The sequence below is a fragment of the Musa acuminata genome, chromosome BXJ2-5 (assembly GCF_036884655.1).
Source record: "Musa acuminata AAA Group cultivar baxijiao chromosome BXJ2-5, Cavendish_Baxijiao_AAA, whole genome shotgun sequence".
Lineage (NCBI taxonomy): Eukaryota > Viridiplantae > Streptophyta > Magnoliopsida > Zingiberales > Musaceae > Musa > Musa acuminata.
The window spans coordinates 10,898,008-10,925,781 of record NC_088342.1 but is presented as its reverse complement, the minus strand read 5'-3'; the positions used below and the strand labels follow the sequence as shown (position 1 = coordinate 10,925,781).

The 27,774-nt window shown below is 38.3% G+C and overlaps 1 protein-coding gene across 2 annotated transcripts; it reads left to right on the top strand.

The window, feature by feature from the left end:
- The first annotated feature begins 1,076 nt into the window (after positions 1–1,076).
- On the top strand, positions 1,077–27,198 carry LOC135612486 (AP-2 complex subunit alpha-2-like). 2 transcript variants are annotated; one of them, XM_065108852.1, is made up of 27 exons: positions 1,077–1,388; positions 2,867–2,998; positions 3,605–3,730; positions 11,468–11,530; positions 11,604–11,701; positions 11,851–12,058; positions 13,576–13,647; positions 13,729–13,821; positions 14,809–14,910; positions 15,141–15,238; positions 17,324–17,405; positions 17,505–17,593; positions 19,555–19,660; positions 19,755–19,820; positions 20,847–20,953; positions 21,036–21,140; positions 21,261–21,381; positions 21,518–21,694; positions 21,782–22,033; positions 22,423–22,503; positions 22,931–23,095; positions 23,169–23,255; positions 23,361–23,486; positions 25,235–25,315; positions 25,396–25,467; positions 26,410–26,489; positions 26,559–27,198. In XM_065108852.1, exons 1-27 carry the CDS (start codon positions 1,257–1,259, stop codon positions 26,698–26,700), a joined length of 3,063 nt encoding a protein of 1,020 aa, XP_064964924.1. In that variant the 5' UTR covers positions 1,077–1,256; the 3' UTR covers positions 26,701–27,198. The 2 variants fall into 2 exon arrangements, with proteins under 2 accessions (XP_064964924.1, XP_064964923.1); XM_065108851.1 differs by having other exon boundaries at positions 21,767–22,033.
- Positions 27,199–27,774: the final 576 nt, after the last annotated feature.

Below are 27,774 nucleotides of genomic sequence, written 5' to 3'. Positions count from 1 at the left end.
TATTAGCATTTTGATATCAAGTTGGTATTTTGATGAGGAACCAATTTTGATACACAAAGAGGGAAAATAATTATTCCGTTTCGTCCTAACAATTTGTACATAACGATACCATAATTACAAAACTATAGGAAGATGATGGTTTCTCTCGAAAGCACATTAGGAGATTCCACATGTTATCAAAATAATGACTTGTCGAGTACGTCCCCATATGAGGCCACGTTAGGATCGGTAATGAAATATTATATTATTATTATTATTATTATTATTAGATAGCAAAAGGGGAAAACGAGGCAAAATTAATAGTGGTGCTTAGTTGAGGTTCGATTTAAATCTGTCTTCAAGTCAAGTAATCCAAATTACAGAAATAAAAATAAAAAGTTGGATGGTGATTCACCCGACGATTTACCTGCCTTCTGATCGGTGGCAACGATGGAGCCCACGGTCGATCGCTCTAACCATAGGCAAGAAAAGATAGGTGATTTTTTCCCACAGGCTCGCATGAATCCAACGAGTCCTGGTCGTCGTAGTACCTGACCAGCTGGAACAAGGGGCCCTTCTATGCTGAAATCACAACCCAGGTAGCTGAGATAGGTAGGGTAAACAGTGTGCTGATACTGTCGAGGATTTCACTTATGAACCATGCCTAGGCATCAAACAGTACTGTGCCTCGGTGTACGCTTTGAGATGTGCACAAGGATTCGATTGGGGGCATCAAGATGCGCGCTTACTAGGGGATGCATCGGACGTTTGGCCACCATAGTCCGTCTCTCTCTCTCTCTCTCTCCCCTCCCCCGACGCGATGGGAAACATCCAAGCTATACAATTTTTAGCTTCCATTTTATTGTTATATTAAATCAAATTGCTCAAAAAGCAAAAATAAATTGAAATCCATATGGGAGGGAAATAGAAAAAGAAATCCTTAGCAAATCAAAGCAATCTTAGCTACTATCTATTATAAATAAATAAATAAATATAAATAAAATATATATATATATATATATATATATATATATATATATATATATATATATATATATATTAGTCGTCGTCGTCGGCTTGTTTTTCTTCACTCCAAATCGTCATCAGTTCATTTCTTTCTTTCTCCATCATTACGGTCTGCAGGATCGACCTTCTTCATCTGGTTCCCGAATCGAGGAGGAGGGTGGCGTTTCCGCCGTGGATCTCGTGCGAAAACCCGTGGATCTGAGGTGCCGGCGACCGGATCCGCCCGGGGGGAGCGCGTATTGGCGGCGGCCATGGCATTGACCGGGATGCGAGGGCTCTCCGTCTTCATCAGCGATGTCCGGAATTGCCAGAACAAGGAGCAGGAGCGTCTCCGGGTCGACAAGGAGCTGGGCAACATCCGGACCCGGTTCAAGAACGAGAAGGTCATTTCTCCCCTGCCTCTTTCTTCTTAATATTTGTCAATTCCAAGAAAACTCCTCGTTAGGTGGTTCCAATAACGACTAGATTTTGGATTACTGCTTCCAAGTTGTGCCTGCTTCATCTTTGAAGAATATCATGGTCATTTCAGTTGATGCTTTTATCACAGAAAGCAACCGATTTCGTTGGGTAAGCCATCTTGGTAGTGACCCTTGCTTTAAGCAACGAGAACGTGGTTTTTAAAGTTTCAGCTCCTGTTCTGTTCTTTAGCTGGAAAGATACTGAAAAGCTGTAAGGTCAATGATATTAAAGAAACACAAATTAAAAATGAACCCTGAACCAAATTTAGAGAATATGCTACATAGCAGTTAAGAGTACATTTAATGATTAGGGAAATTACTTTCTTCTTTCACCATCTAGTCTTAGTATTTTAAGCAATATAAATTGTTTTATTTGTAAATTTTGCATAGTATATAATCCTGACATGCCATTCTGCCTGTTGGATTTACCATTTGGAGAGTAAAACATCTATAAGCTTACGAGGATAGAAATTTACTCAATGATAGAAGTAGATGTGCCGTGTTACTCTTGCTAGGAATAAAACAACCAGAGATCAAATTTAGATGTATGGCATCAAGATTTGAACTGCTTTCAGGAAGGGTTTACATGTCAGCTAATTTGGATAGCAAAAAAATAAACATTGCAGATTAAGAAAAAGCTAGCCTTTCAGAACCAGCCAATGTAATAGAGACCATTTGCTTTACATAAGAGATTTGTAAAAGAGAATATATCCAAGAGAAGAAAAAAAAAAGAAGACAACCATTACTAGGAGGAAAACAGGACTTACTGATAGCAATGAACCATTAATAAGAGGAAAACAGGACTTACTGAAAGCAATGAGTGATATTGGAGATTGGGACACATGGAACCCATCATTGGAACTCTCATTTTGCATCCTTCAGTGAATTGCAGTTGAATGCTGAGGTGCTGGCTGATAGCCTTGCTAGCTGGTAGCTGCTAGCTGCTGTAAAGTAATTAAAATGGTATATAAATGAATGCTTGATATTATGAGTGGAGTATGTGTTTGCTGCACCACCGTCATGATTATCTTGGCCATAGATTTGTCTTTTTTTATTCTTGTTTATTCTTTTTTTTTGGTTATTTATGTGCACATCACCAGTATGACCTGCACTGGTGTACTCCCCATATGTTATCTTGGATATAGATTCATGTGTTGGACACCTTTGTTATAGTAGATTTAAAGTATCAAGTATTATGATAACACTAGAAATGCACCTTCTCTTCTAAAGTTTTTTATAGACTTCTAATATTTTCAATTTCTTACAATAATGAAACACAACTGTCAGGTAACACAGTATCTCCTCCTACTTATTTTCTAGTGTTTGCAAATGCTGATTGCTTTCATACTTAGACAATTGAAACAAGTATAGAATAATAATACAAATGTTTCCTTCTTTGACAGGCTTTGACACATTATAAGAAAAAGAAATATGTGTGGAAAATGCTCTACATTTATATGCTAGGCTATGATGTTGATTTTGGACACATGGAAGCTGTTTCTTTAATATCTGCTCCAAAGTATCCAGAAAAGCAGGTAATTTATGTTTTACATGATTGCTGCAGCAAGGTTTTAAGTACCTATCTGACATTGGTTTTGCCAAGCGGTTGGACCGATATAGTACTAGTGTATTAGGCAGTGTACCAATCTATACTGCCCAATGTCACTGGAAGAAATAGCAAAAAAATTAAATATTCACCGGTACCGACTTATATGGCCCTTGGTCGTACTGGTAATATCAGTTGTTACATACTAGTCCAATAAGTATTTGAAACTCTAAAATGCATTGTTATACTTTTTGGTTTTAGTTGTGCGTAGATCAGACATGGATTGGAGTGGTGAGAAAAAAAAATGGCCCTCTGTTTAGTGAACTACATAGTCCTTGACAATGTTAAGTGACAAAAAGTATAAAAAGAAGCTAAGATATTATTATTTTTGGCTTTAGAGCTCCACACTAAATTGTCATTGATTTAGTAGATTCCATATATTCTTTTTGAGCTTTATGTTCTTATCATGTTAGTTAATTAATCATTTGGTGATAAGACCATTATTTGTTTGCATTTGACCTGTGTTTTTCTTTGGCATTATATTACCAAATTTTGTCATTTGATCCTTTATCGTACATTGCGAATATTGCTGCAGGTTGGATACATAGTGACATCTTGCTTGCTTACTGAGAACCATGAGTTCCTAAGAATGGTCATAAATACAGTGCGAAATGACATAATTGGTCGAAATGAAACCTTTCAGTGTTTGGCACTGACGATGGTATGACCTTAGCATTCACTATAAGGCACATTCATTTATGCTGCAAGTACCATGATATGACTATTTATTTATAATAAATTGAATTTCTTTCATTTATTGCTTAATCTTCCATGTACATCTATCTTTCATGTATTAAAGTCATGGTTCAATTGTGTGTATTTATTGAACACTTATAATCTACTTCTCTTTTCTTAACATTCTACTGATGTTACTGACAAGCAATTGATACAATGATTTTATTGTTGAAATGTTGTACATGTGATATTTTTGGTGTGTATCTATCAACAAAGTTAAATTGTGCTTCTTTTGTCATGCAAGCATATTTTGGTCATTCCTATAGGCATTTTGGGAGATGAAAGGCATCCACTGAAGTTGCGTGCAGCAAGATATTTACTTAAACAAGCTTAATTAGGACTATTTACTAGCGTAGTTAAAGATGCTAGGTGCCAAAATGCCCAAGGTGCTCACCTGAGTGAAGTGAGCTGCTGGTCGCTGAGAGAGTGGCGGGGGGGTGGGGGTGGCTACGGTGGTGGCGGGAGGATTATATATGTTTTTCTATTCCTCTCTTTCTCTCTCTCTGTCTCTCTCTCTCTCTTTCTGGGGGCTTTAGGGTGGGTTTTCTTTTTTGATACTATTAGTTCCTGTTCTGAGTAGCATATATGAGCAAGGCCAATTGACACATTGTCAGTTCCCATTGACAATTCAAGCTTGTTATTTGAAGTTTTGAACTGCATTTTTTTTGGTGTCAGGGGAAGCTTAAATTCTAGTTTGCTCTTATATATTCATAGAGGATAGAGGTAATTATGACTTGGAGGCCAATTCAAGTAAACATTTATACATTGTTCGAGGTCTAAACAATATCCAGATTCACTTTGACTTATTATTTTTGTATCAAGTGATAGATTGATGGGCTACCGAGAGATTTTGATGATGTAGTAGGGGAACTAGATTGTTAACGACACAGAACTACATGATGAGTAATGATAGACTCAGGAAATAGTTCCCTTGGCAAAATGTAATGTATCAAAATGAACTGCATCCACAAGAATATTCTATGAAATGTAAGTAATTATATTCCTAATCTACCATAAGAACTACAAAGGGAACACATTCAGGCATGCGATACTCATTAACCATAGTAGATATTGATAGAAGAGTGTAATGACTTTTTGTTCCCTAGATATATCTACATGTATAGATATTTTCTTTGTGATGCAATGTTTCAAAAATCATGCTTGCTTTAGACTTGTCTTTTGAAGACCTGCATGGTTATACATATGTGCAATAAATATCATACCTTGTATATCTGACTTTCTTGTAGTAAATTTGTCAGCCCTTGGTACTGGATAATTATTAGGCTACTAATGTAACCTGGATTTAGGTTAGTTGCCAGTTAATGATAAGTCTACTGAATCCAACTTAGACTTAGGATCCTATTATATACTTCTGATGCTACTTTTACTATCTTTCATGTATTTTGGGAGGATTATCATGATACTTTTAAGTTAGAGTTAGTTGGGACTTAATATATTCTATTACGAGTTAATTCTTGGTTAGGATGGGAGTCCACTAAAGAGAGGTCCACCCAAGGTTTTTAATTTCGATGTGTACTGCCTGGTATGGGTGGTATGTATCGATCTGAGAGCTTCTTGGCATGCGGATTGCCCGCTATCAAGCGGTACCAAAGTTTTAACCCCGTATTGGGCAATACGGTGCTGTATTGGGTGGTAATGGTCGAAATCGATCGTTACCGACCTGTATTGGGTTTCAAAAGACCAAATTGACTGTTGGAGGCAACCTAAAGGGTTTTTAAACCCTTTCCTCCCTCCTCTTTCAATTCATTTCACTCTCACAATCTCTTAAACTCTCTTAAACTCTTTTTCATTAATAATATCTCTCTTATTCTCATATTTTCACTCTTCTAAACTCAATAAAGCAACGATTTATGGATTGGATCAAATTTAGGAGGTTATTTTGGAAAGATTAAGAGGAAGAACTTTTAAATCAAAAGATATATCCGGAACAGATCAAAATTGTGAACCTTGCACAAGGCAACTCCTAAGAGCTCGAAAAAGATATGTGGCACTATTCTTACCTAATTTACATTATTTTTGTTAAAACTATACTAAATGTATATTTATTTTTAACTTAAAAACCCTATCCTAATTTTTTTTCTATTTCTCATAATTTTTTGGAGGGTTTTCAGCCATGTTTTTAATCTCGTACCGTGTCGGTGTACCGAGCTTTGCTTGGTATGGTACCGAGCGATATGCCTAAAAAAATATAAAAATCAATTTTAGCCTCGTCGTTGTCGCCTCCTCCTTTTCCTCGTCCTTCTCCTCGTCGTCTTGGCTGCGGCCTTCGACGTCAAGGAGGTGGGGAGAAGAAAGGCGACATTGGAAGGTTCTCCGTGCGGCGGTAGTGGATGAAGGAGATCGTTCGGAACTTCGGAGATGAAGAAGGTCGAGGTCTTCGTTGCCTTCCTCACGGTTGCCTCTTCCGTTGCTCTCACTATCGCCTCCCTTGATCCTTGCACCTACAGTTCCCCTAAAGAGGTACAACTCTCCTTGCTGTTATCTCCTGGATTGGGATCATCGAGGGAGGGCGGTGCCGGATCGGGATCAAGAAAGGGCGTGGAAGACAAGTTCGCGCCGAGGTTCGACGGGCTCAGGTTCATCGAGACGTTGGTGACGGCGCATCGGTGACTCCGCGATCCTCTTTCTCGATGCTTCTCCCTCTTTCTCGATGCTTCTTCCTCTTATTCAATGCTTTTCCCTCTTCTTCCTCTCCCCGCCTCACCGCAGCCAAATGCTAGATACCGATCCGGTAGCGGGCGGCCCACGTGCTAGTCAACTAGCGGATCGGTAAGTACCGCCCGTACTGGGCGGTATGGAACGATATTAAAAACCTTGGTTTTTAGCTCATTTTGGGCATACCGTCGGTATGCCTCGGTACGTATCGTATCGAGAAAGGCTCGGTATATCACTATGGACTGAAATTGTGAACCTTGGGTCTACCGATCTGTCACGAACGGTCTTCGTGCACCCACAACAACTTCGTTAAACGAATCGTTCGTCGCTTTTGCATGCTTGTACCGAGACATGGCAACATATTTTGCCTTAGTTTTGTGTGTTTTTGCTTATAAAAATGCATATTCGAACAGGTTGCAGCGCTGCAGCCTGATCGCTCGCTGTGTCAGGCCGAATTGCTCAAAACAACTCTATTTTCGCGTGCCACGGCTTGTTTTCTACAAGTCGTAGTTGCGCGCGAAACGTCAGCCATCTCAACACCCTGGAACCCCCCGGGTGGCACAGGGCTGGATGGGGCTTCAGTATATTGTTGGGCATTGAAAAACTCTTTATAAGTTCGCATGTTAACTTGGCGGGAACTTTTTTTCATGCCTGGCACCCGGTGAGCATTGTTTGTGGACTTGCAACTGTTCGTTCTACCTTCTAAAGTCATTGTTTTCCTCCTTCCTCTCTTTTCTCCTGTGCACACAAGGTGCTTGCTGAATTGCTTATAAAGCTTCCCTCTTTGCGAGACGTCGGGACTTGTCCGTTGCTCATTTTTAACCTAATCAACTTTCTGTTTTACAGGTCCATCGGGACCTTTACGAGGTTGCAAGTAGACTGACCCTTTGCGGACGCATATGTCGCAAGGGCACCTCATGACTTAGGCAATCCCAGCTAAGTCCGAGAAGTTGGCGCAAGGGTGCTTCGTGACTTAGGCAACCCAAGCAGTGATTTAAAAAGCGCTAGGCGCCAAAATGCACTAAGGTCCAAAAACGCCCGAGGCGCTAGGCACTCGCCCGAGCGAAGCGAGGTACTAAAATATAAAAATATATACTAGAATTAATAAATATAATTATTTAAAATTTTAAATAAAAATATGCTATTAAATTAAGAAAATTAACAATATTAAAATTAAAATAATATATTATTAATCTAATAAATACAAATACTATTATTAGTATACTGTTAACAGTATATAGAAGGAGAAGAAGGAAGAGGAGTGTAAGGAGGTGCTGACTGAGAAAAGAGGAAGCGGCAGCGGGAGCGGCGACAGTGGGAGCGGGAGCAGGAGCGGCGACAGCGGTAGTGAGCAGCGACAGCGGCGAGCAGCGGGAGCGGCATCGGCAACGAGTAGGGTTAAGGTTGGGCAGCGATAGCTGATATCGATTTTAGTTGGTTCGATTGAATCAACTAACCATTGGAGACCGAACCAGACCTAAAATCCTGGTTCGGTCGCCTAGTTTAACCTAGGCGCTCGCCCGAAGCGCATAGCGCCTGGGCTCGGGCGAGTGCCGAGGCGGCGCCTCTTTGAAGTGCGCCACCTGGAAGTGAAGCGAGGCGCTCGAGCCTCGCCTTGCCTTGCCTCGCCCGAGCGCCTAGGCGAGCGCCCGAGCGCCTTTTTAAATCACTAAAACCAAGCTAAGTTCGCGTCTTGGTCGCAAGGGTGCCTCATGACTTAGGTAATTCCAGTTAAGTCCGTAACATTGTGGTATCAGAGCGGGCAAGCAATTCGAGCAAGCAGCGAAGGAACTTCGCAATTTCGCCATAGCAAAGCATCGTGGCGAATTATGCAAGGCGGGGCAAGCCGGGCCTTTGCCCCAAGTAGTCGCAGGTGGGCTGCAAGTGCAAACTCACTCTCATGTTGTTGGAGCCGCTTTGGAGTATTGTGGCAGTGAGCATAATGAGCGAGAAGTTGGCTACTCTCCGCGAGTGGATGAGGCGCAATCTGAAGCGCCAATCGGGAAAAAAGAGCTATAAGGAGAGACTCACACCGGTGGAAACTCGCTTGGACGTTCTTGAAGCGAGCTTGGAGGAACTCTACCAAGGCCAACGAAGGCTTCTTGGGATAGAGAGCTCGCAAGAAGAAGTCGAATCCCGAATCGACAAAGTCGAGGCACTAGTCTATCGACTGTCGGACGACACCAAAGACTCCGTGTAACATCTGCAGGAAGTCATGGCAGAACTCACTTCTAGGGTGACCATGCTCATAAGGGCACTGAATGCAGGAGGAAGCAACACCCGCGTTGCGCCGCCACAAAACTTGAGGGCACCCGAGCCGCATTGTTACGGAGGTGCCAAAGATGCTAAAGAGCTCGAGAATTTCCTGTTTGATATGGAACAATACTTTCGAGCTATGAGGCCTGATTATGAAGAAACTAAAGTTTCTATAACAACCATGCGGAGATGCAAAACTTTGGTGGTGGTTGGGAGGAGATCCAACAAGGTCGGTGTCGAGTGGACACATGGGAGGACTTGAAGCGGGAGTTGAGAACTTAGTTCCTACCGGAGAACACAAAGTTCGTCGTAAGAAGGAAGTTGAGACAACTCCGCCAAAATACTTTCATTCGAGACTATGTGAAGCAATTTTCTACACTAATGCTGAACATACAGGACATGTCCGAAAAGGATAATTTGTTCAGCTTCCTCGACGGTCTGAAGTCATAGGCTCAACAAGAACTGCATCGAAAGAATGTCACTGATGTGATCGGGGCACTTGCTGCCGTAGAAAGGCTCACCGACTTTGTTTCCTCTGAGGACCTGGGAAAAAGGAAACAATCTTCAGGAAATCGCCCTTCAAAATATTCTCGAGGGAAGGAGCCCGGAGGCGAACAAAGGAAGAAGAGTTCCCACAGAGGGCCAAGCTCAAAAGGCAAGGCCCTGAAACCTAGCGGATGCTTCTTGTACGGAGGGCTGCACATGGTGAGGGAGTGCCCACAAAAACATGCACTCAATGCTTTAACAGTTTCCATCTATCCTCTTTTGAGTCCCAATTGTAATGAGCCACGGAGCTTGGTGCTTCCTTCAATTTTTTTATGATCTTGCTAGTCTTCGGATCTTCCTGCCATTCCCTCTTAATATCCTTAGGGAAGTTGCTAGTCGAAAGTGAAATGACCGAAAATTCTGCTTGCTTGGGTAGCCGTAAAAGCGTATCTGCAACAACATTCTATTTCATCTTTTTATAAGTTATTTCATAATCATATCCAAGAAGCTTTGTTACCTATTTTTGTTGCTTGGGGGAAGATATCTTCTGCTCTAAGAAATATTTTAGGCTTTTATGGTCGATCTTGCTTTGAAAGTGTCGCTCGATCAAGTACGATCTCCATTTGGCCATCGCATGCACAATCGTGAGCATCTCCTTGTCGTAAATAGTCATCTTGAGATGGGAAGGAGATAATGCCTTACTGATATAAGTGAGGGGGCGGCCATCTTGCACTAGTACAGCACCAATTCCGACTCCGGAGGCATCGGCTTCAATAACAAAAGTCTTGTCGAAGTCGGGTAGCGCTAGTATGGGTGTTGTCGTCCTTGCGACCTTAAGTTCGTCGAAGGTGGTGGTGGCTTTGTCCGACCATTGGAAAGCATCTTTTTTCAACAAGGTAGTAAGGGGTGCATTGATCTTTTCATAGTTTTTCACGAACTTACAGTAGTAGCCTATTAAACCCAGAAAGCCATGTAGCAATTTTATGTTCCTCGGGGTCGGCCAGTTTTGCATTGCTTCAATTATGGAGGGGTCTACCGCCACACCTTCCTCTGATATGATATGCCCAAGATATTCCACATTCTGTTGAAGAAAGCAAAAATTCGTAGTGGTCGTTGTGTATTTGAAAGGTGGTTTTCGGTATGTCTTCTTCGCACAGTAGTATTTGATGATACCCGGATCGAAGGTCCAGCTTTGTGAAGATTCGTGCTCCCTTTCATCCAGCAATTCATCTACTACTGGAATAGGGTATTTGTCCTTTACGGTGATGTCATTTAAAGCTCTGTAGTCGATGCACATACACCAAGTTCCATCCTTCTTACGTACAAATAACACTGATGAGGAATAGGGGCTGCAACTTGGCCGAACCACCCCTGTTTCAAGTATTTCCTTTATGATCTTTTCAATTTCATTCTTCTGGAGGTGAGGATATCGGTACGGCCGAGTGTTCACTGGTGGCTTGCCCGGAAGGATTAGAATCCGATGGTCATGTTGCCGCGTAGGAGGAAGACCGCGCGGCTCAGCAAAAATGTCGGCAAATTCAGCAAGCAATTGGGCGAGATTTTGATCTTCAATTTCTATTTTCTTTCTCCTCCCTCTTGATGATCATAAGGCCATGCTCAGAATTGAATGGTTGACCTCTTGCTTTGAGACCAGGTGTCAGAACCCTTACAGATTCTAAACTTGGGGTTGATCTCTTTTGGGGATCGGCCTCCTTGGAACTCTATAGGGGTTCCTCCCTCCAAGTTGCTGCTCAAAGGCTACAGAAAAGATTCATCTATCGCTTTTGAAAAGAGGAGGAATACATGGCTATTTATAGGGCTTCTAAACCCTAACTCCTATTAGGACTCCTACTTCTAACCAACTCCTAATAGGACTCCTACTCAAGATTCCTATTCCTTTATAACTTATAATTCTTCTCTAAGAAACAACTTCCTAATCCTAGCCGGCCTCTTCACCTCTTTAATAGGGGTCGGCTTAGGTAGGTTTTACATGAATGTCCCTCTCAATTAGGACTCTCCTAGCTAGAGTCCTAACATACTCCCAATTATGAGCCCTATTGCAATAGTATGCTCGTTGCATTTGTTCTAAGCTAAATAGTGGTATTTGGTATTAGCTTTATGAAATGAAATGAAATGATTAAGTTATATGTATGTATGTATATTTATATATATATATATATATGTATGTATGTATATTTATATACATACATACATTCATCTAATTTTTGCATATTATTCATTCTAGGTAGGAAATATTGGTGGGAAGGAGTTTTCTGAATCTCTGGCAACTGATGTCCAAAAGCTGCTGGTAAGATTATTGGAATTTCCCCATACTTTTGTTATTAAAGTATGATTAATATTGCTGCTGTATTGTTCATTAGGTTTCAAGCAGCTGCAGACCTCTAGTCAGGAAAAAGGCTGCACTATGCCTTCTACGTCTTTATAGGAAGAACCCTGATGTTGTTAATATTGATGGCTGGTAAGCTTGTGTTGGTCATTGTTAATACATACATGACTTCATTCATATGATCCATTTATATACGAACCCATGTCTACACATGCACATACTTCCACATGTTTGTAGGAATGTATTCTTTTGAGTTTTTTTACATTCACATTCATTTTTAGGTCTGATCGAATGTCACAGCTTCTGGATGAACGTGACTTGGGAGTATTGACATCTGTTATGAGCCTTTTTGTTGCTTTAGTCTCAAATAACATTGAAGCTTATTGGAATTGTCTTCCAAAGTGTGTTAAAATACTGGAGCGGTTGGGTAGAAACCAAGATGTTCCACAAGAATACACCTATCATGGAATCCCATCTCCATGGATTCAGGTATAGTCTGTTCATGCAGTTTTTGTTTTTTATATCAGCTATTTAATTGTGACATGCATCCTTTCCTTTTTTGAAGTTTCCTATTACTTGTTCTGTAAAATGGTTGAGACCTGTTGTCCGACTATTTCATTAATATGATTGAAATTCACAAGTCTGATGCCTACTATATTGCTTTTCAATTATATTTCTGCTTCTTTGCCACAATTATTCTGTTCACCTCTTAACACACTTGTTGAGTCTTAAACATGAGATGTATTATTATTTTGACATCATCCTTTCTTTCAAGTTCATTTGAGAATTTGTGTTCGTGTCAGTGATGCCTGAAAACTGGTTTGCTGTTGCGATAAATCAGTAGCTGATCAAGTTAGACTGTTAGACCTGATCCTTAGATGAACCTGTGAATGATGTATTGTGTGACTGTTAAACTGCAAGGTTCACCATATCACGGCATACCGCCTGGTACCGGGCGGTATGTACTAGTCCAATAGGAGATCGGTATGAGCGGTACATACTAGTCTGTTGGTATACTCCATTGTATTGTGTGTAGGTACATACTGTACCGACGGTCAGTAGATATACTGGTACGGACTAGTAAGGCAAACTATGTTAAACTGAACCTTCATTGTTAATTAATCTTGCATTTGATCTTGAAGCTATTGGATCCTATTTGGATGGATCCAAACAAAGTGGATTCAACCCGCCAAGAACTACGTCAACCATGAGGCAGACCTGTTGATTCTAGGCAAGCCAACATATGTCAGTCCTCAATTCTATGCTGAAAATTGAAAGTTGACAATCCTAGTGTGAATTCACAAACAAATGGCTCTAGGCATACTGAAATCATCAACTGTTCATTAGTGCATCATAATATATTTTAAGATGTCTTTATGTATCATGCCGCACTACTATATTCTGTTATGTAAAATAAAAAGCGCATCAGGATTGCCACCTGTCCACCAAGCACACACCTCTTTGGTTTTATTCTTGTTCTTTAAGGGAGATAAACAAAATATAAATAAGGATTAGTTTTCTTCATATTGGTTAATCATACTCTCATATCCCTGTTTTATTTGTATTTTGAAAATATCTTTGCAATGAAGGATTGTCTAAACTTATAGTTTGTATAAGATCAAAGAGCTTTGTGTTTTAAGAAGACCATCAAAGGGCTTTGTTTTTTCTTGATTTGCATACTGCGTAGATCAGTTCTCTAATTCGTTTGCCAAACTGTACAAATATTAAATTACTGATTAGAGAATGAGTTCAAATTCAGCATCAGTGGGAGGAAAACTTAGATGTCAATGATGGCAATAATTTTAGGTTTTAATTGATCAAGTGCTGGAGATGATTTGATCAAATTATTTATGGCCATCTAAGAAAAGTAAAAGGAATTTCTGAAGAAGAGCTTTGTTTAATGTGTAAAAGGAAAATTATTTATGGCCATTTAAGAAGTGCTTTGTCTAGGAAAACTTAGATGTCAACATGCCATTATTCTTTTGACCAATCTTCATGTGATGCAGGTTAAGACAATGAGGGCTCTTCAGTATTTTCCAACCATTGAGGACCCAAATACCAGAAGAGCTTTGTTTGAAGTATGACTGCTTTTGGCATAGGGCATGATGTGACATGTTCAATTAATGTTGTTTTCTGATGATTCAGTTTGTTCTGTGTAGGTTCTTCAACGTATTCTAATGGGCACTGATGTTGTAAAAAATGTCAACAAAAACAATGCAGCACATGCCATTCTTTTTGAAGCCTTAGCTCTTGTGAGTTTTCTTCTTAAAATTTAATGCAAATGTTGTGAAGTGGATGATTGACATTGTTCATAATTTAAATTTAATGCAAGTAGCATACCATATGATCATACGTTATCTACAAGATAGAGTTCAGCATCTCTCAAGTTATTTTACATTATTTTTATGAGATAACTGTTCTTATTTCCATTGATAACTTTTGCATCTTCAATGATCTTTAGTTGTAAAAAAGCTTTCTTGAATTACATAAATCCAAAGACCTATAAATTGTCAATTAAGATGTTTATTATCTCACATAAGTCTACAATGATAATGCTTGCTTTTCTTTTTTGCTCTGGAACTGCAATCTCTAAACAACTGCTTAGAGATACACTTGTCGTGGCTATTTCACTTATAGATGTGATGTATTAATCATGTATTGGACTTTGTGTATGTAGTTAGATATTTTCGACTGTAATCTGTGTGATCTGGTACTCCAAATCAAGGCATATAGTTTCGAATAATACCGCCTGTACTGGTCCATCAATTGATCGATACACGATATATATATATATATATATATGTGTGTGTGTGTGTGTGTGTGTGTGTGTGTGTGTTATACTGAGCGTTATACCGAATGGTATACCGTTCAGTATACAGTATCGTACCGTACCGAGCGAATATTGAAACGTTGGTATGATACGATATTTCAAACTTTGCTTCAGATGTTCAGATGGTTGGTGAATTATTCGCACCAGTTACTGTTGTCTTTAGCTTAAGTTTATTACTCCTTGTTTCTTGCTTCAGCTTTTTTTTATAGTTTAATTAGCTTCATTTTTATAAGCTTCACTCTTTATATATAAACCTATGTTTCTTTTATCAAAGATTACATGATTCGAGCATCTTTGAGCAGTTCTCAGTGTATGTTTTATGGTAATATGATCTAATAATTGCAATACTAGATATATTTGATGTGGCAATCCAGTAGTAATATCACTACCCTCTTGGTCCATATTACAGGTTGTGCATCTTGATGCTGAAAAGGAGATGATGTCTCAGTGTGTGGCTTTGCTTGGAAAATTTGTTGCTGTTCGTGAACCAAACATTCGATATCTTGGTCTGGTAGGTGTTTGGAGTAGTTCTATTAAGATTAATTGAGTTGATGGTCGCTCTTGTATAATTAGTGATGTATGATGGAACTTCATAGATTGTTCAGTGTCATAGACCTTCAATAGTGAGGGCCATGAGAACTAAACCTCCTCTTTTATATGCATGCGGAACATACTCAACTGTTGGTTATTTAATAAAACTTGATTACATTCTCTCAGAGAACGTCTTAATATTTGGCACAGGAGAACATGACGAGGATGCTGTTGGTCTCAGATGTGCAGGATATTATCAAAAGCCATCAAGCACAAATAATTATTTCACTGAAAGATCCTGATATCAGGTAACGTCGTGTTCGGGGATTAATGTCTACGGTGGTGCACAAGCATTTGACCTAGATTAATGTCTATGTAGGGGTTCATCCCTACATAGACATTTGACATTTGACCTATCCTGATAGAAGTTCTAGTTCAAATAATTGCTGTGGTGGTGCACAAGCATTTGACCTAGATTAATGTCTATGTAGGGCTTCATCCCTCATGTTATTGAGAAACGAAACATTCTAAGTTTACTATTAAAGTTGAAACTGATATGTCATGTAATTCGTATCTGGGTGATAACCATTTAGTACTATTTCATCAATATGATACCTTGATTCATGTCTGATGCTGATGGAAACTTTGGCCTGTTTTAATATGACTCATGATTATGCTTTGTCCTCTACTAATCTTTTAAGATAATTGAGTCACACTAGGACTATATGTGTTGGATCTGGAACAGGCTCTGATCTGACAGCTAGCTTAAATGTGTTGGACCTAGACTGGGCTCTGATCTGACAGCTAGCCGGATAATAGTAAGAAGTTGCTGGATCAAAATTTTAATGCATGTCCTATGCAGGTGAGATTCGAAGCTCTGAACTGGTCTGTCAATACGAGACAAAGAGGAAGTGGGCTGTGCTCAAAACCTAGAAGAAGGGCGTGGAAGATATAGAGGGAGGAGAGGACAAAGGGAGAGGTTGAGAGCAATATGGGAGGTTCCTCGAGATTTGAGGAATTGATGACGGTGCTCTCCTTCAGTTCGCCTTAGATGCTGCAACCATGTCATGGTCATTGCATCCGTTGAATGGAGATAGGCTGAGACTGAGTGGTGGAGAGGGGGAGGTGGATGCACATATGATGTTGCATGACAAGGAGGGAGGAGCTATGAGGAAAGAGGGGGAGGAGATGTGGGGGTGGAGCATTTGGAAAAGGATAAATGAGTTGGTGATTTTGGGCCATCTGGAAGGTTTAGAAGGGGTAGGACAGAGTTGAAGATGATGGGTGAGATATAGAGATAGAGGTAGATAGATAGCATTGCCAGGTCACTCTGGATATGAACTGAATCAGATTAGCTGGATCTTACTGGATCAGAGTCAAGCCACTGGGACCCCTAAGTGACACTTGTTCTTGCAAGTTTACTATGGAATATATTCGACAGTGTTTGAAGTAGCAGACTGGAAGGTTTCAATATGGACCATAGTGAAACTGAATAAGGAATATAATGAAGACTACATTATCGACAACTTCATTGCCACGTCTACATCTTAAGGCAGAAGAAACACAGCTGATGTTGGTCCTTTTGAGTTTGGAATTTTGGAAAAATCTTGAGATTTTCTTCTTAATAAAAATTCATTCATTTCTGGTCTGGGATGAGGACTGAAGTACCCAAAGACAAGACCTGAAATCAATCATAAGTATTTTTTCTATATGCATCCGGAAGTAATCTGGAATTATGTTGTTTTCTCCACATGGATCTAGTTATGTAAATGCATGGCATTCTAGATATGTAAATGAAGCCCATCTTAGAGCTAAATGGTGATTCCTATGTCCAACCACACCAGTGGGCTAATAAGGCTTCTGTTTCATTTCTTTCATGGAGAAACTGCAACTGGATTGCCGAAGCAGCAAGATAGGTGTGTTAGGGGAAGAATAGATGACTTAATTAGCTAGCAAGAGTATATCAGTTGTAACCATATAGAACAAATACTCCAGTTTAAGATACTGAGAAAGAGAACAAATGGTCTATTTGTATCTCTTGTATATTTTTTGTAGTTCAGCTAAGAAATAAAATTTTACTTGCCCCAAATAAATCATTGTGTTGCAGTTCAGAAGCCAATAGCAACACAAGCCACATTTTGATCGTAAGATTTTGGAATGTGTTCTAAGTAGTGCATTTGGGTTTCTGTTTGAAAGTGACTCTTCTTTTAGGGTCTTTTCCTTCTTATATATTGCATGAGCATGTTCTGTTTCTTGGTTATTCTGTTTCTTGCTGTTTGAGCAGTTAAATTTTCTACGGATATAATATTTTCCTTTATAAAAGTGGTTGTGTTAGTTTGATTATGGTTATTGGTGATCACTATGAATTCCTCATATGTCTGCAATTATTCCAGTATTAGAAGACGTGCTCTTGATCTACTATATGGTATGTGCGATGTAACAAATGCTAAGGATATAGTTGAAGAGTTATTGCAGGTACAAGTGAATCTTGTGATTTCAGACCTTTAATATCTTGCACTAACAAGGACAAACTCAATCATGAATTCTAATAAGTTGTTTATCATCTTTCTTCAGTATCTTAACACAGCAGATTTTGCTATGCGAGAAGAACTGGCACTCAAGGCTGCAATTCTAGCAGAGAAATTTGCTCCAGATCTATCATGGTATTCTTATCAGCTTCTACATCAATTTCACATCATTTGTAGTGACATTTTTCAAATGTGAACATGTATTAACGCAATAAGATATTTAGAACTCCAAATGAGGTATCACTGAAGCACTGTATGGTTGCTGATTCTTATCAGATCTTTATAATCTTGACATAGTTTTATATTCTATTTTTGGGTCCAATAACGTGACACAAATATTTGAAACATAACTGATGCAGTTTGGTTTGACAAGCAGTTAAATATAGAGGTGAGGCATCAAGAATAGAGAATACATAGTTTTATATTCTATTTTTGGGTCTAATAATGTGACACAAATATATGAAACATAACTGATACAGTTTGGATTAACAAGCAGTTAAATATAGAGGTGAGGCATCAAGAATAGAGAATACAGAGCATATGTTGTTATCAGTAACCATATTAATTGTTCAACCTTATCTTGTAATTTTGACCAAGAAACTAGTTTGAGCATTTTTCTCTCCGAACATAAAGGATATATCATTTTCAGTTGAAGCATTGTTCATATGATATAATGTGGCTTAAAAAGTATGCAATTACAAAAGTTGGATTAAATGAAGGGCTCTTTGGATTTCTGATTCAGCCAGTGCCCATCTTACCTGAAAGGGTCAGCTTGCTTTTGTTCTTGCATTGAGTTTTCACAAAGATTATGCTTAAGCACATATGTTCTTTTTTGTTAACGTACCATAGGGTAAAAAGTTGTTGCAATACTACAATATATTATTCATATTCTATTACTTGGAAAATCGGGAAGTATTTCTGTCTTCTTAGTCAAGCTGCTGATTCTGGCTTTTGCAAGCTATTTGAGAAATTTAAAATTTCTTCATTACGATTGGTAGTCATGAGGAAGCCTCCTCTGATATAGCTAAATTTGCTTTCTTGAACAGCAATTCTGTTTGACAGCATTAACTCCACTCCGACCATTATCATACTTATTCAGTCAATGCATTTGCTCACCTGCCTGCAATTGGTGAACTAGTTCTGATGACATGTGTGTAGTTTTCTTATCTTGCATTGTAGGATGGCTTCAGTACTTTCGATGTATACTGCAATCTGCAGTACCAATCCTAATTCAACATAATATTTCAGGATACATCTTACCTCTCTTTCTATTCACTTAAAAAACTAAATCATATTTAGTAGTAGACTCTAGGAGCAGCAGCATCAGGGTTCTTTATGCATGCGGTCTTTGCATTTTAGATTCAACATAAATATTACTGTTTAAAAATGTCATACATAATTTTGTTTAGAATGTTTGTGAGACTTTATATTTAAGTTGCAAGAACAAAGATTCCATAAGACACTATATGGTATTTTGCATTACAAAGAGAAGGCTTCATCTTTGATGAAAGTTTGGTAAATTGATTAGAGAGGAATTCGCTAGAGTGCATACAAAATAATCCTTCCAAGTTTTCAAAAAAAACATGAGAAAAGGTTGGCATAATTTTCTTTATAGAAGAAGGTTTATGATACGGGATATAAGTTGCAAGAAAGAAATTTTGTACATAGAAAAGGTTTATGAGACAAGATATAAGTTGCAAGAAATAAATTTTGTCAATAGAAAAGGTTTGTGAGACAAGATATAAGTTGCAAGAGAGAAAATTTTCACTTCAATAAGGTACTTCTAATGGCAAGGAGCAGGCTTCAATCCTTTAAAAGATTTGGCATATCAGTTCATGTCTATAGAGATCTTCTGTTGTGCTTAAAAGATCATCTTGTTTGGTATCCGGTGGTTCTCTACTGTCCTGGAAGTAGCAAACTCCTAATTTCTATGTTTTTCTTCATAACTTTGTCTTATTCTTAGTGTCCATGAGAGATAATTGCAGTAAAAGTTTATTGAAAAATATAGAAGTAACAATTCACCATAATCTCAGTTTTTTCTCAAATTCCAGACATGTTGGCGGTATCTCTAGTTTCTAATCCTTCTTTTCTTGTAGGTATGTTGATGTTATTCTTCAGTTGATTGATAAAGCAGGAGACTTTGTTAGTGATGATATATGGTATCGTGTGGTTCAGTTTGTCACCAACAATGAGGACCTACAGGTTTTACACTATGTCTCACTGGTGCTGATGATTTCTCTTGATAGACCTTTTTTTGTATTCTCATTTACGTCTCTTATATTGTGATACGTTACAGCCCTATGCAGCAACAAAAGCAAGAGAGTATCTTGAGAAGCCAGTTTTGCACGAGACAATGGTCAAGGTGTTTGTCTTGTTCTGATTTGTGTTTTCAATCCTAATCTAGAAGTTCAAAAGAAGAACCGACAGCATTTTGTTGGAAAAAATTGGTCTTTATTGATGACTTATAATCATGTTAGCTATAGTGTTACTATAAAAATTCAAGGAATTAGAATAATTTCAAGCTACCTAACTTGACTTATAAAAGCTTCTTCCACATGGGAAACATCTTGATGATTTTATTTACCATAACGTGCTTCGTATTCAACAAATCTGTTACAAGTATACTTGTTTTTTTTATATGCTTTATACCATTGTTTTATCCTTGCAGTAAGGGATAGGAATCAAAACAATTGAAGTATCTATTTGATTTGAGAGAGTGGATAATACTGTAAAAGAAGCTATTGTTACTAATTATCTGAAGTCAGCTACACAAATCCTTTTCTTCTATTGAGAGCTGCTAATGGCAGTATCATTACTTAAACCAGTGGGTATCAAATCCTCTGTTATTGTTTGAACAAAGCCCTCCTTTGTCTTCCTCTAATTCTCTGGTATCACTAATCTGTTGAGACACATCTTTCTTCACCGACCTACCTTGTTTAGAGTGAGCTTTAGTTCATTACATGAATGTGTTGGCTAATTAGAATGGGACATTATGACATGATCAGATTCTTTTTCATGACCTGAGACCATATCAATGTATCTAAATTCCTGGATGTGATATTCATATGCAAGTTATCAAATTAGATGGCTATTGTAAAGTTACCGGAAGCATGGTATACTATTTGCATAATTCTTGGCCAACTTTTCATGCATCAGGTTAGTGCTTATTTTCTTGGAGAGTACAGCCATCTTTTGGCTTGAAGAACTGGCTGTACTCCAAAAGAAATCTTCATTATTATTAATGAGAAGCTTCCGACAGTATATCAATGTATCTAAATTCCTGGATGTGATATTTATATGCAAGTTATCAAATTAGATGGCTATTGTAAAGTTACCGGAAGCATGGTATACTATTTGCATAATTCTTGGCCAACTTTTCATGCATCAGGTTAGTGCTTATCTTCTTGGAGAGTACAACCACCTTTTGGCTCGAAGAACTGGCTGTACTCCAAAGGAAATCTTCATTATTATTAATGAGAAGCTTCCGACAGTAACGTAAGCTCACTGATTTTGTTGTTGTTAACTATTGATGTCAATCTCGTATTGTTTTACAAAAGTAAGATTTCTGTCATTTCAGGACAAGTACTGTTGCCATTCTTCTTTCGACATATGCCAAAATCCTGATGCACAACCATCCTCCTGACCCAGAACTACAAGAACAAATTTGGTCAATATTCAGAAAGTGAGAATGATCCTTTTCTTATGGCATGCATTATTTGTTTTTTATAAATTTATTTTTCCTGTAATTTTACTTTGTCATCACCATGAACTGAAAATTTACCATGTTGACCATTTTGGCAAGATATGAGAGTTATATTGATGTTGAAATCCAGCAAAGAGCTGTTGAATATATTGCACTTTGTAATAAGGGGGCAGCTTTGGTGGATGTATTGGCTGAAATGCCCAAGTTTCCAGAACGCCAGGTAGAGGTGTAGACTCTAGTGATTTGCATATGATTGCTTGAACCAGAAGTCAATAGTATTCTGTTTCTTTTTTAACCAGAAGATCCACTGACCATCACTTTCCGGACTAATGTCCTTTTACATTTGTCCAAACTAGTCTGCTTTGCTAAAAAAGGCTGAGGTTGCTGAAGTCGACACTGCAGAGCAAAGTGCAATTAGAATAAGAAGTCAACAACAGACATCAAATGCTCTGGTTGTAACTGATCAACGCCCTACTGAAGGATCCCTGCCAGTCAGCCAGCTTGGCGTTGTTAGGATGCCAAGTGGAAAGATGGTCAGAATGCACCTTTCTTTATTAGTCATTTATGATAAATAGAGCTTCAATAAGTGTTGGCAACATATTCAGGAAGCTAGTACTCAGGATCAAACCAGTTTTCAAGACCAAGGAATGACCAAGGAGAATGGGGTTATCACTGAAGTTGTTCCTCAAGATGTCCCACCGGCAGATCTCCTTGGAGATCTTTTGGGTCCTCTTGCAATAAATGGTTCTCCAGCCACTGCTGTTCCAGTAGAGCAAAGGAACCAAAATCTATTGTCAGTAGTGGAGGCAACTCCCGAAGCAGCTGGATCCTTGGCACTAACCACTGTTGACAATCAGCCAAACTCAATTCAGGTACCATAGAGCAACCTTGTCATCACTTACTCTCTTCAAAGCAAGGTTTTAAATACCAATCAGACTGGTAAATACCTGTTGTTACGCATTGGGGTCCAACCGGGGACCTGTATCAAATCATATTGGTCTGACTCTGTACTACTTGGTACTTATTAATTTTCTTCTCATTGATACAAGGTGGCATATGTCAGTGTACTATTCAATGTTCTGATATTGTATCGCTTGTCTGGATACTGAAACCAGTATCAGTTTGGGATTTAAAGTTTTTGCTTCATACGACAGCTTCCACAGAATTCAATTACATGAATAGTTAATTCATAACTAGGTCTAAACAAGCATTTTCTTTGTTTTCTTGTGCTCATCTTGTAACTGTTAATGTGTTTCTGCAGCCAATTGTGAACATTGCTGAAAGGTTCAATGAACTGTGCTTGAAAGACAGCGGAGTACTGTACGAGGACCCGCACATACAGGTTTCCTGCTAACAACTTAAAATTGAGATGTCAAGAATATATCCAGGGCTAGAAGTAAAGTAATTTTTTTTTGTGGGAATCATTTGCTTGGCTCCATAACTATGAACTCCTTATTTGAAGTAAAAAAAAAATATCTCAGCTTTATAATGAGAAAAGCCTGTACTTCCCGGCATTGAGTAGCTAAATGTTGAACAAGTGATTAATTCTAGCCTGACAGGGTGAACCTTAACAGACTTGCTTGTACATTCGCACATCAAGCAAGTGGATAATTAGTTTGACTTGCAAATGGTCATAAGCTCCAATGAGCTCTTGTTCGTGCCTTATATATTTTAGACAATGCAGTCTTGCAAATTATTTGTGCTCAATTGTTTTTCGTGTTTTCCCCTTTTTACATTTTTATAACTTCTGCCTTTTTTTTTAATCTTAGATCGGAATAAAAGCGGAGTGGCAAGCTCATCATGGGCATATTGTACTTTTCTTGGGAAACAAAAACACTTCACCTCTTGTGTCAGTGCAAGCTCTGATTTTGCCCCCAACCCATTTAAAGATGGAACTTTCCTTGGTACCTGAGACTGTCCCTCCACGAGCTCAGGTCTGAAGTAGTTTAGTATCCATTCTTAAAGTAATAGAGCTTCATGTTTCTTATTTTCTCTTGGTTGTTTCAGGTGCAATGCCCACTTGAATTTGTGAACCTTCGAGCAAGCAGAGATGTTGCTGTCCTTGATTTCTCTTATAAATTTGGAACTGCAATGGTCTGATTTCTCACCTTGAATTTCTGCTTTTTTTGGTATTCCTGACAAGACAATACTTTCTTCAAGAGTTAGTATATTATAACCCATTTCTAATTTTCATTTCAGGTTTATGTCAAACTACGACTTCCGGCTGTGATAAACAAATTTTTGCAACCTATTTCAGTCACTGCTGAAGAATTTTTTGCCCAGTGGAAATCATTGTCAGGACCACCTTTGAAACTTCAAGAAGTGGTATGCTTGCACTTGAAATTGTATTAATTCTTTGTGACCCAATTTTACTGTAAGGTGCTCAACTTGACATGCATGCTCGTGGTTGGGTACACAAATGCCAAATCAAGACTTCACTAATTATCTGACATGGGTGCATGCTCATACTTCATTCTGTTTGACATAAGTACTTGACAGAAATCAATGATTGTGCATGCATCCTACGCCATGTTGCTGGCATGTTACAAGCACAGGATGTAAGTACTCATCATGTATCATGCCAATGATACATAAACAGCAAGTTTGCGGTACTGTGCTGCATTACACGGACTTCACTGGTAGCACCATGCTGTCCAGCCACAGGAAACAGGGTGATATTTTGTAATTTGTGTAATAGATAGTGAATAAAGATGCTTGTGGTTAACCTCAAACAAAGTGAGTCGCCTTTATCAGTCACTATTAGATCTAGGTGAATACCTGAATTTATAAAGTTATTATACCAAGGTCGTGATAAGAAAGATAAATACATACATTCAGCAATCTGAATGGGCAGCCAAGACCTATGTGATGTAGAAAAGTTTTGCAAAGACAGATATTTAGAAAAGGAAAAAAGAAAGAAATGTGGAAGAGGGCTAGCTAATGGATATAAGAAAAAGATGGAAGAAAGCTGAGGAACTAATGGATGTACAATGGGAAAGAGAGAGAGAGAGAGAGAGAGAGAGAGAGAGAGAGAGAGAGAGAGGAACTAACAGAGCAGACAACTTTAGAATTTACATGGCCCTCTTTGCATTTAAATTATTCCATCTAAAACCGGGTGGGAGATATCTTTGTATAGTTAGACTCTTTTCCATTCTGACTTATGATGACTTTATGTTAATATGCAATTATGAGGGCCAAGAAGTCCTCAAGAACATACTTTAATCTTACGAAGCAAAGTAATCTGAAAAGAAAGTGAGGTGTAAATGCTGGTAAGGATCACTAGTATGGTGTAAAAGATAATCATGTTAGTTCTTGAATTTAAAAAGATTCCTAATTTGGCTAAATATTAACTGATCATACCACTTGAGCAAGGGTCCCAATTTGTCGACTATGAAGTTTCTGATAACTCTGGTTAAGCCATTCTGAACATTTGCAGACTATGGAATGAAATCATTTATATGCAAAGTTTTGTAAAGGTTTGATGATACAGTATCTTGATTTATGAAATTGCTTATTGTATAGGCAGTCATTTTGTTTAACTGACAATCAACTAAAACATCTGTTAAAGAAAACTAATCAAAGCAAAACACATCAATCACCTTACATGCGGAAATGTAAACATATATTAAGTTTCAAGTTTGATCAATCCTTACTACCGAAATGATAATGCCATTATTATTAATCTAGCACATTACTGATCCATATTATGATTGTGATTTGCGACAAAGATCATTGTTCCTTGGTATTTAATAATGGCCACTGATGTGCCTGGCCTGATTGATTTATATGAAATGCTTTTCTGTACACGGATGGTTATTAGCTTCTGATATATTGCCTCATTAGCTTTTAGCAGATTGTCAAGCATGATAGTACCGTTTGAAGTGAGTCCTCAGTAGATTATAAACTTTTCTGATAGCAAAACCAAGCAATTGAGGCAGGAAAGATTAGTGACTTCCTTTTCATGCAAGATTTTTTATGTGATTTTTCTCTTTCCCTTCTTTCTAAATTATACATTGAGATGGCGGTTGTTAGATACGTGTACTATGATGAAAATCTTTGGAGCTTTTGTGCAGCTTAGAGGTGTAAAACCTTTATCTCTTCCTGAAATGGCAAACTTGTTTACCAGCCTTCATTTGGCAGTCAACCCTGGAATTGTAAGTTGTCTCCTTTCTTTTGTATCTTCAATTTCATTTGTATATTCAAGATAATAAAATTTTGTTGCCTCCCTCTTCAGGATACAAATCCAAATAATCTGATCGCCTGCACTACCTTCTATTCAGAGAGCACCAGGGCCATGCTTTGCTTGGTAAGGATGATGGTTTTTTGTTTTGTTAATATTGGAACCCATGTCATTTTTTGAACAAAGCTCTATACATGAGTGTGAAGTCTGCTCCTTTGGTTGCAGTAAATTTGAATCAAATACTTTATACGGAAAATTTTTGCTTTGAGATTATCTAGTTCTTACAGTTTTGTCTTAGGCCATTTAACAGTTTCTTGCGGTGAGCTGCTGTTTGTTGTATGTGTCATGTTACGGACATGTTAGTCTTTGTATTTTGCCATTGTCTAACTCAGTCTACCTTTTCGAGGCCTGATGATATACGTTGCAATGATGTTTCTTATGTATTCTTGTCTTTTGGATTTCTGTCGCTTCACTTTTCCATCCACCTTTGTTGCTCTAATTCAACTTCTTTGCGACACTAAATTAATAACAGGATACCTTAACCTAGCTCTGGAAATAATACCATTCAGATTGATATTTTATTACTTGTTATCTCTTGTTTTTTTGTTCATAAAACAAATGCTGGAAAGCTGAAAGTCTCTTTGATTAATTCTGTATTATTATTACTGGCGATGCTCCATAATATCTGAAACTTTTTAGAAGTAGAACATCCAAAAGTTCAGAAACAACTATTCAGTCTATTTGCCTCATCACTGCATTCGGGTCAGACCCATGTTTCTCTGAGAAGCCCCATCTGATGTTATCATGCCTCTTATCTTCCAATTATATAAAGTTGAACAGAATATAAAAACTCCATTACTATTACTTTTGTTTCTCAAGCTGATTTAATTGGCAGACTTCATCTAAATCTGGCTCTTTCCTTCATTTTCTTTTAATATTTAATTTTCTTTTCTATTTAGAGGTCAATTCCATTTTCTTAGCTGTTTGTACCTTAGTTTCGTTGCTCTACTTATTTCATATTCCATACATTCACTGTTTGGTCTGATTTTTGTTTTTTACATTTTTCAGATTAGAGTTGAAACAGATCCATCAGACAGAACCCAGCTTCGGATAACTATAGCATCAGGGGATCCAACATTAACGTTTGAGTATGTCTCTCATGTTTTGCCTGCTTTGGTCTCAATTTAGTGGTCTAAGATTGGTATTTCATTTAATAGGTTAAAGGAGCGTATCAAGGAATATTTGGTCAACATCCCCACCCAAACACCATCTGCAGTTGTGGCACCATCACAACCACAATCACCGGTTACACCTGTAGCATATAATGATCCTGGTGCTATGCTTGCAGGATTACTATGAGATCTTAAGCTGTACCATCTGTTTTTCTTTTTCTTTTTTTAATTTATTGTTGTTCATTTAGAATAGAATTTTTTTAGCCCCAGCAAATCTTTATGTATAGAGAACAATGGAGGGCCGTTAAGCGTATGGGCTGGCAGAACAAAGGTGAACTCATTGTGTTTGGTATAAAAGCATCCAATGTCAAATTCCTTGGGGCTCCTGCTTTAGGTCCCTTAGTTGAGGTATTGCCATAATATTTTTCCTTTTGTTGTAGAAAGGGGGGATTTTATTTTACTTTATTTTGGTTATAAACCTTTTGGTCTGGGGTCAAATTGTCGGTCTGCAACTCCGCTGGATCATTGGATTCAGTGGCTGGAACTAATCCAGTTGTAAAGTTTTGTTGTGACTTACATCTCATCTTGTACCAGACAGAATCAGGGTAGGGCAAAACATAATAATTATTGGTTTTTCTAGCAGTAACTTGTAGCAATACTATTGTTTTTTTTGTTTTTTGGCTCAGGAATTTGCTAAAACCTATTGCATTTTCTTTGTTGATACATGGCCAGTTTAATCCATACAAGTGTTTTAAGTATTTCTCCAATTGCTTTGTGTTTGTTTTCTTGGGCAGGTGCCTGCAAGTCAACCTGTATAAACCCCCCTAAACCCTATTCCGATGTGGTGGTCAATGCTGCAGTGATCTGATCTGGTTTCTTTCCTAGCAGCATTATGATTCTATGTTGTTCGTTGTCATCTTTGCTTGGCTTGGCTGCTAAGTCACCCCATGTGTGCAAGGCTGAATTCTTCTTCGTTGGGTGGTGTAAGGCGGCACTCCTGCAAGTGGCCTTCACCTCCTCCAGATTGTTCTGATCAAATGAAAGGTAAACTCGTAACGACTACCCTACGGCTACTTATTTGTTTCGTGGAATTCAGGAGTTGAAACAACTTACTCTGTTTCTTTTCCTTGTTGATCATCTGAATTGGTTTTCAAGTCATGTCTGGCTTGAGATTAATCCCATCTTCAGGTGATGTTCAAAGTCTGCAACCTAAACACAAAAACAAAATATATCACTAAATAGAGTTAAATACTTTTCCTAC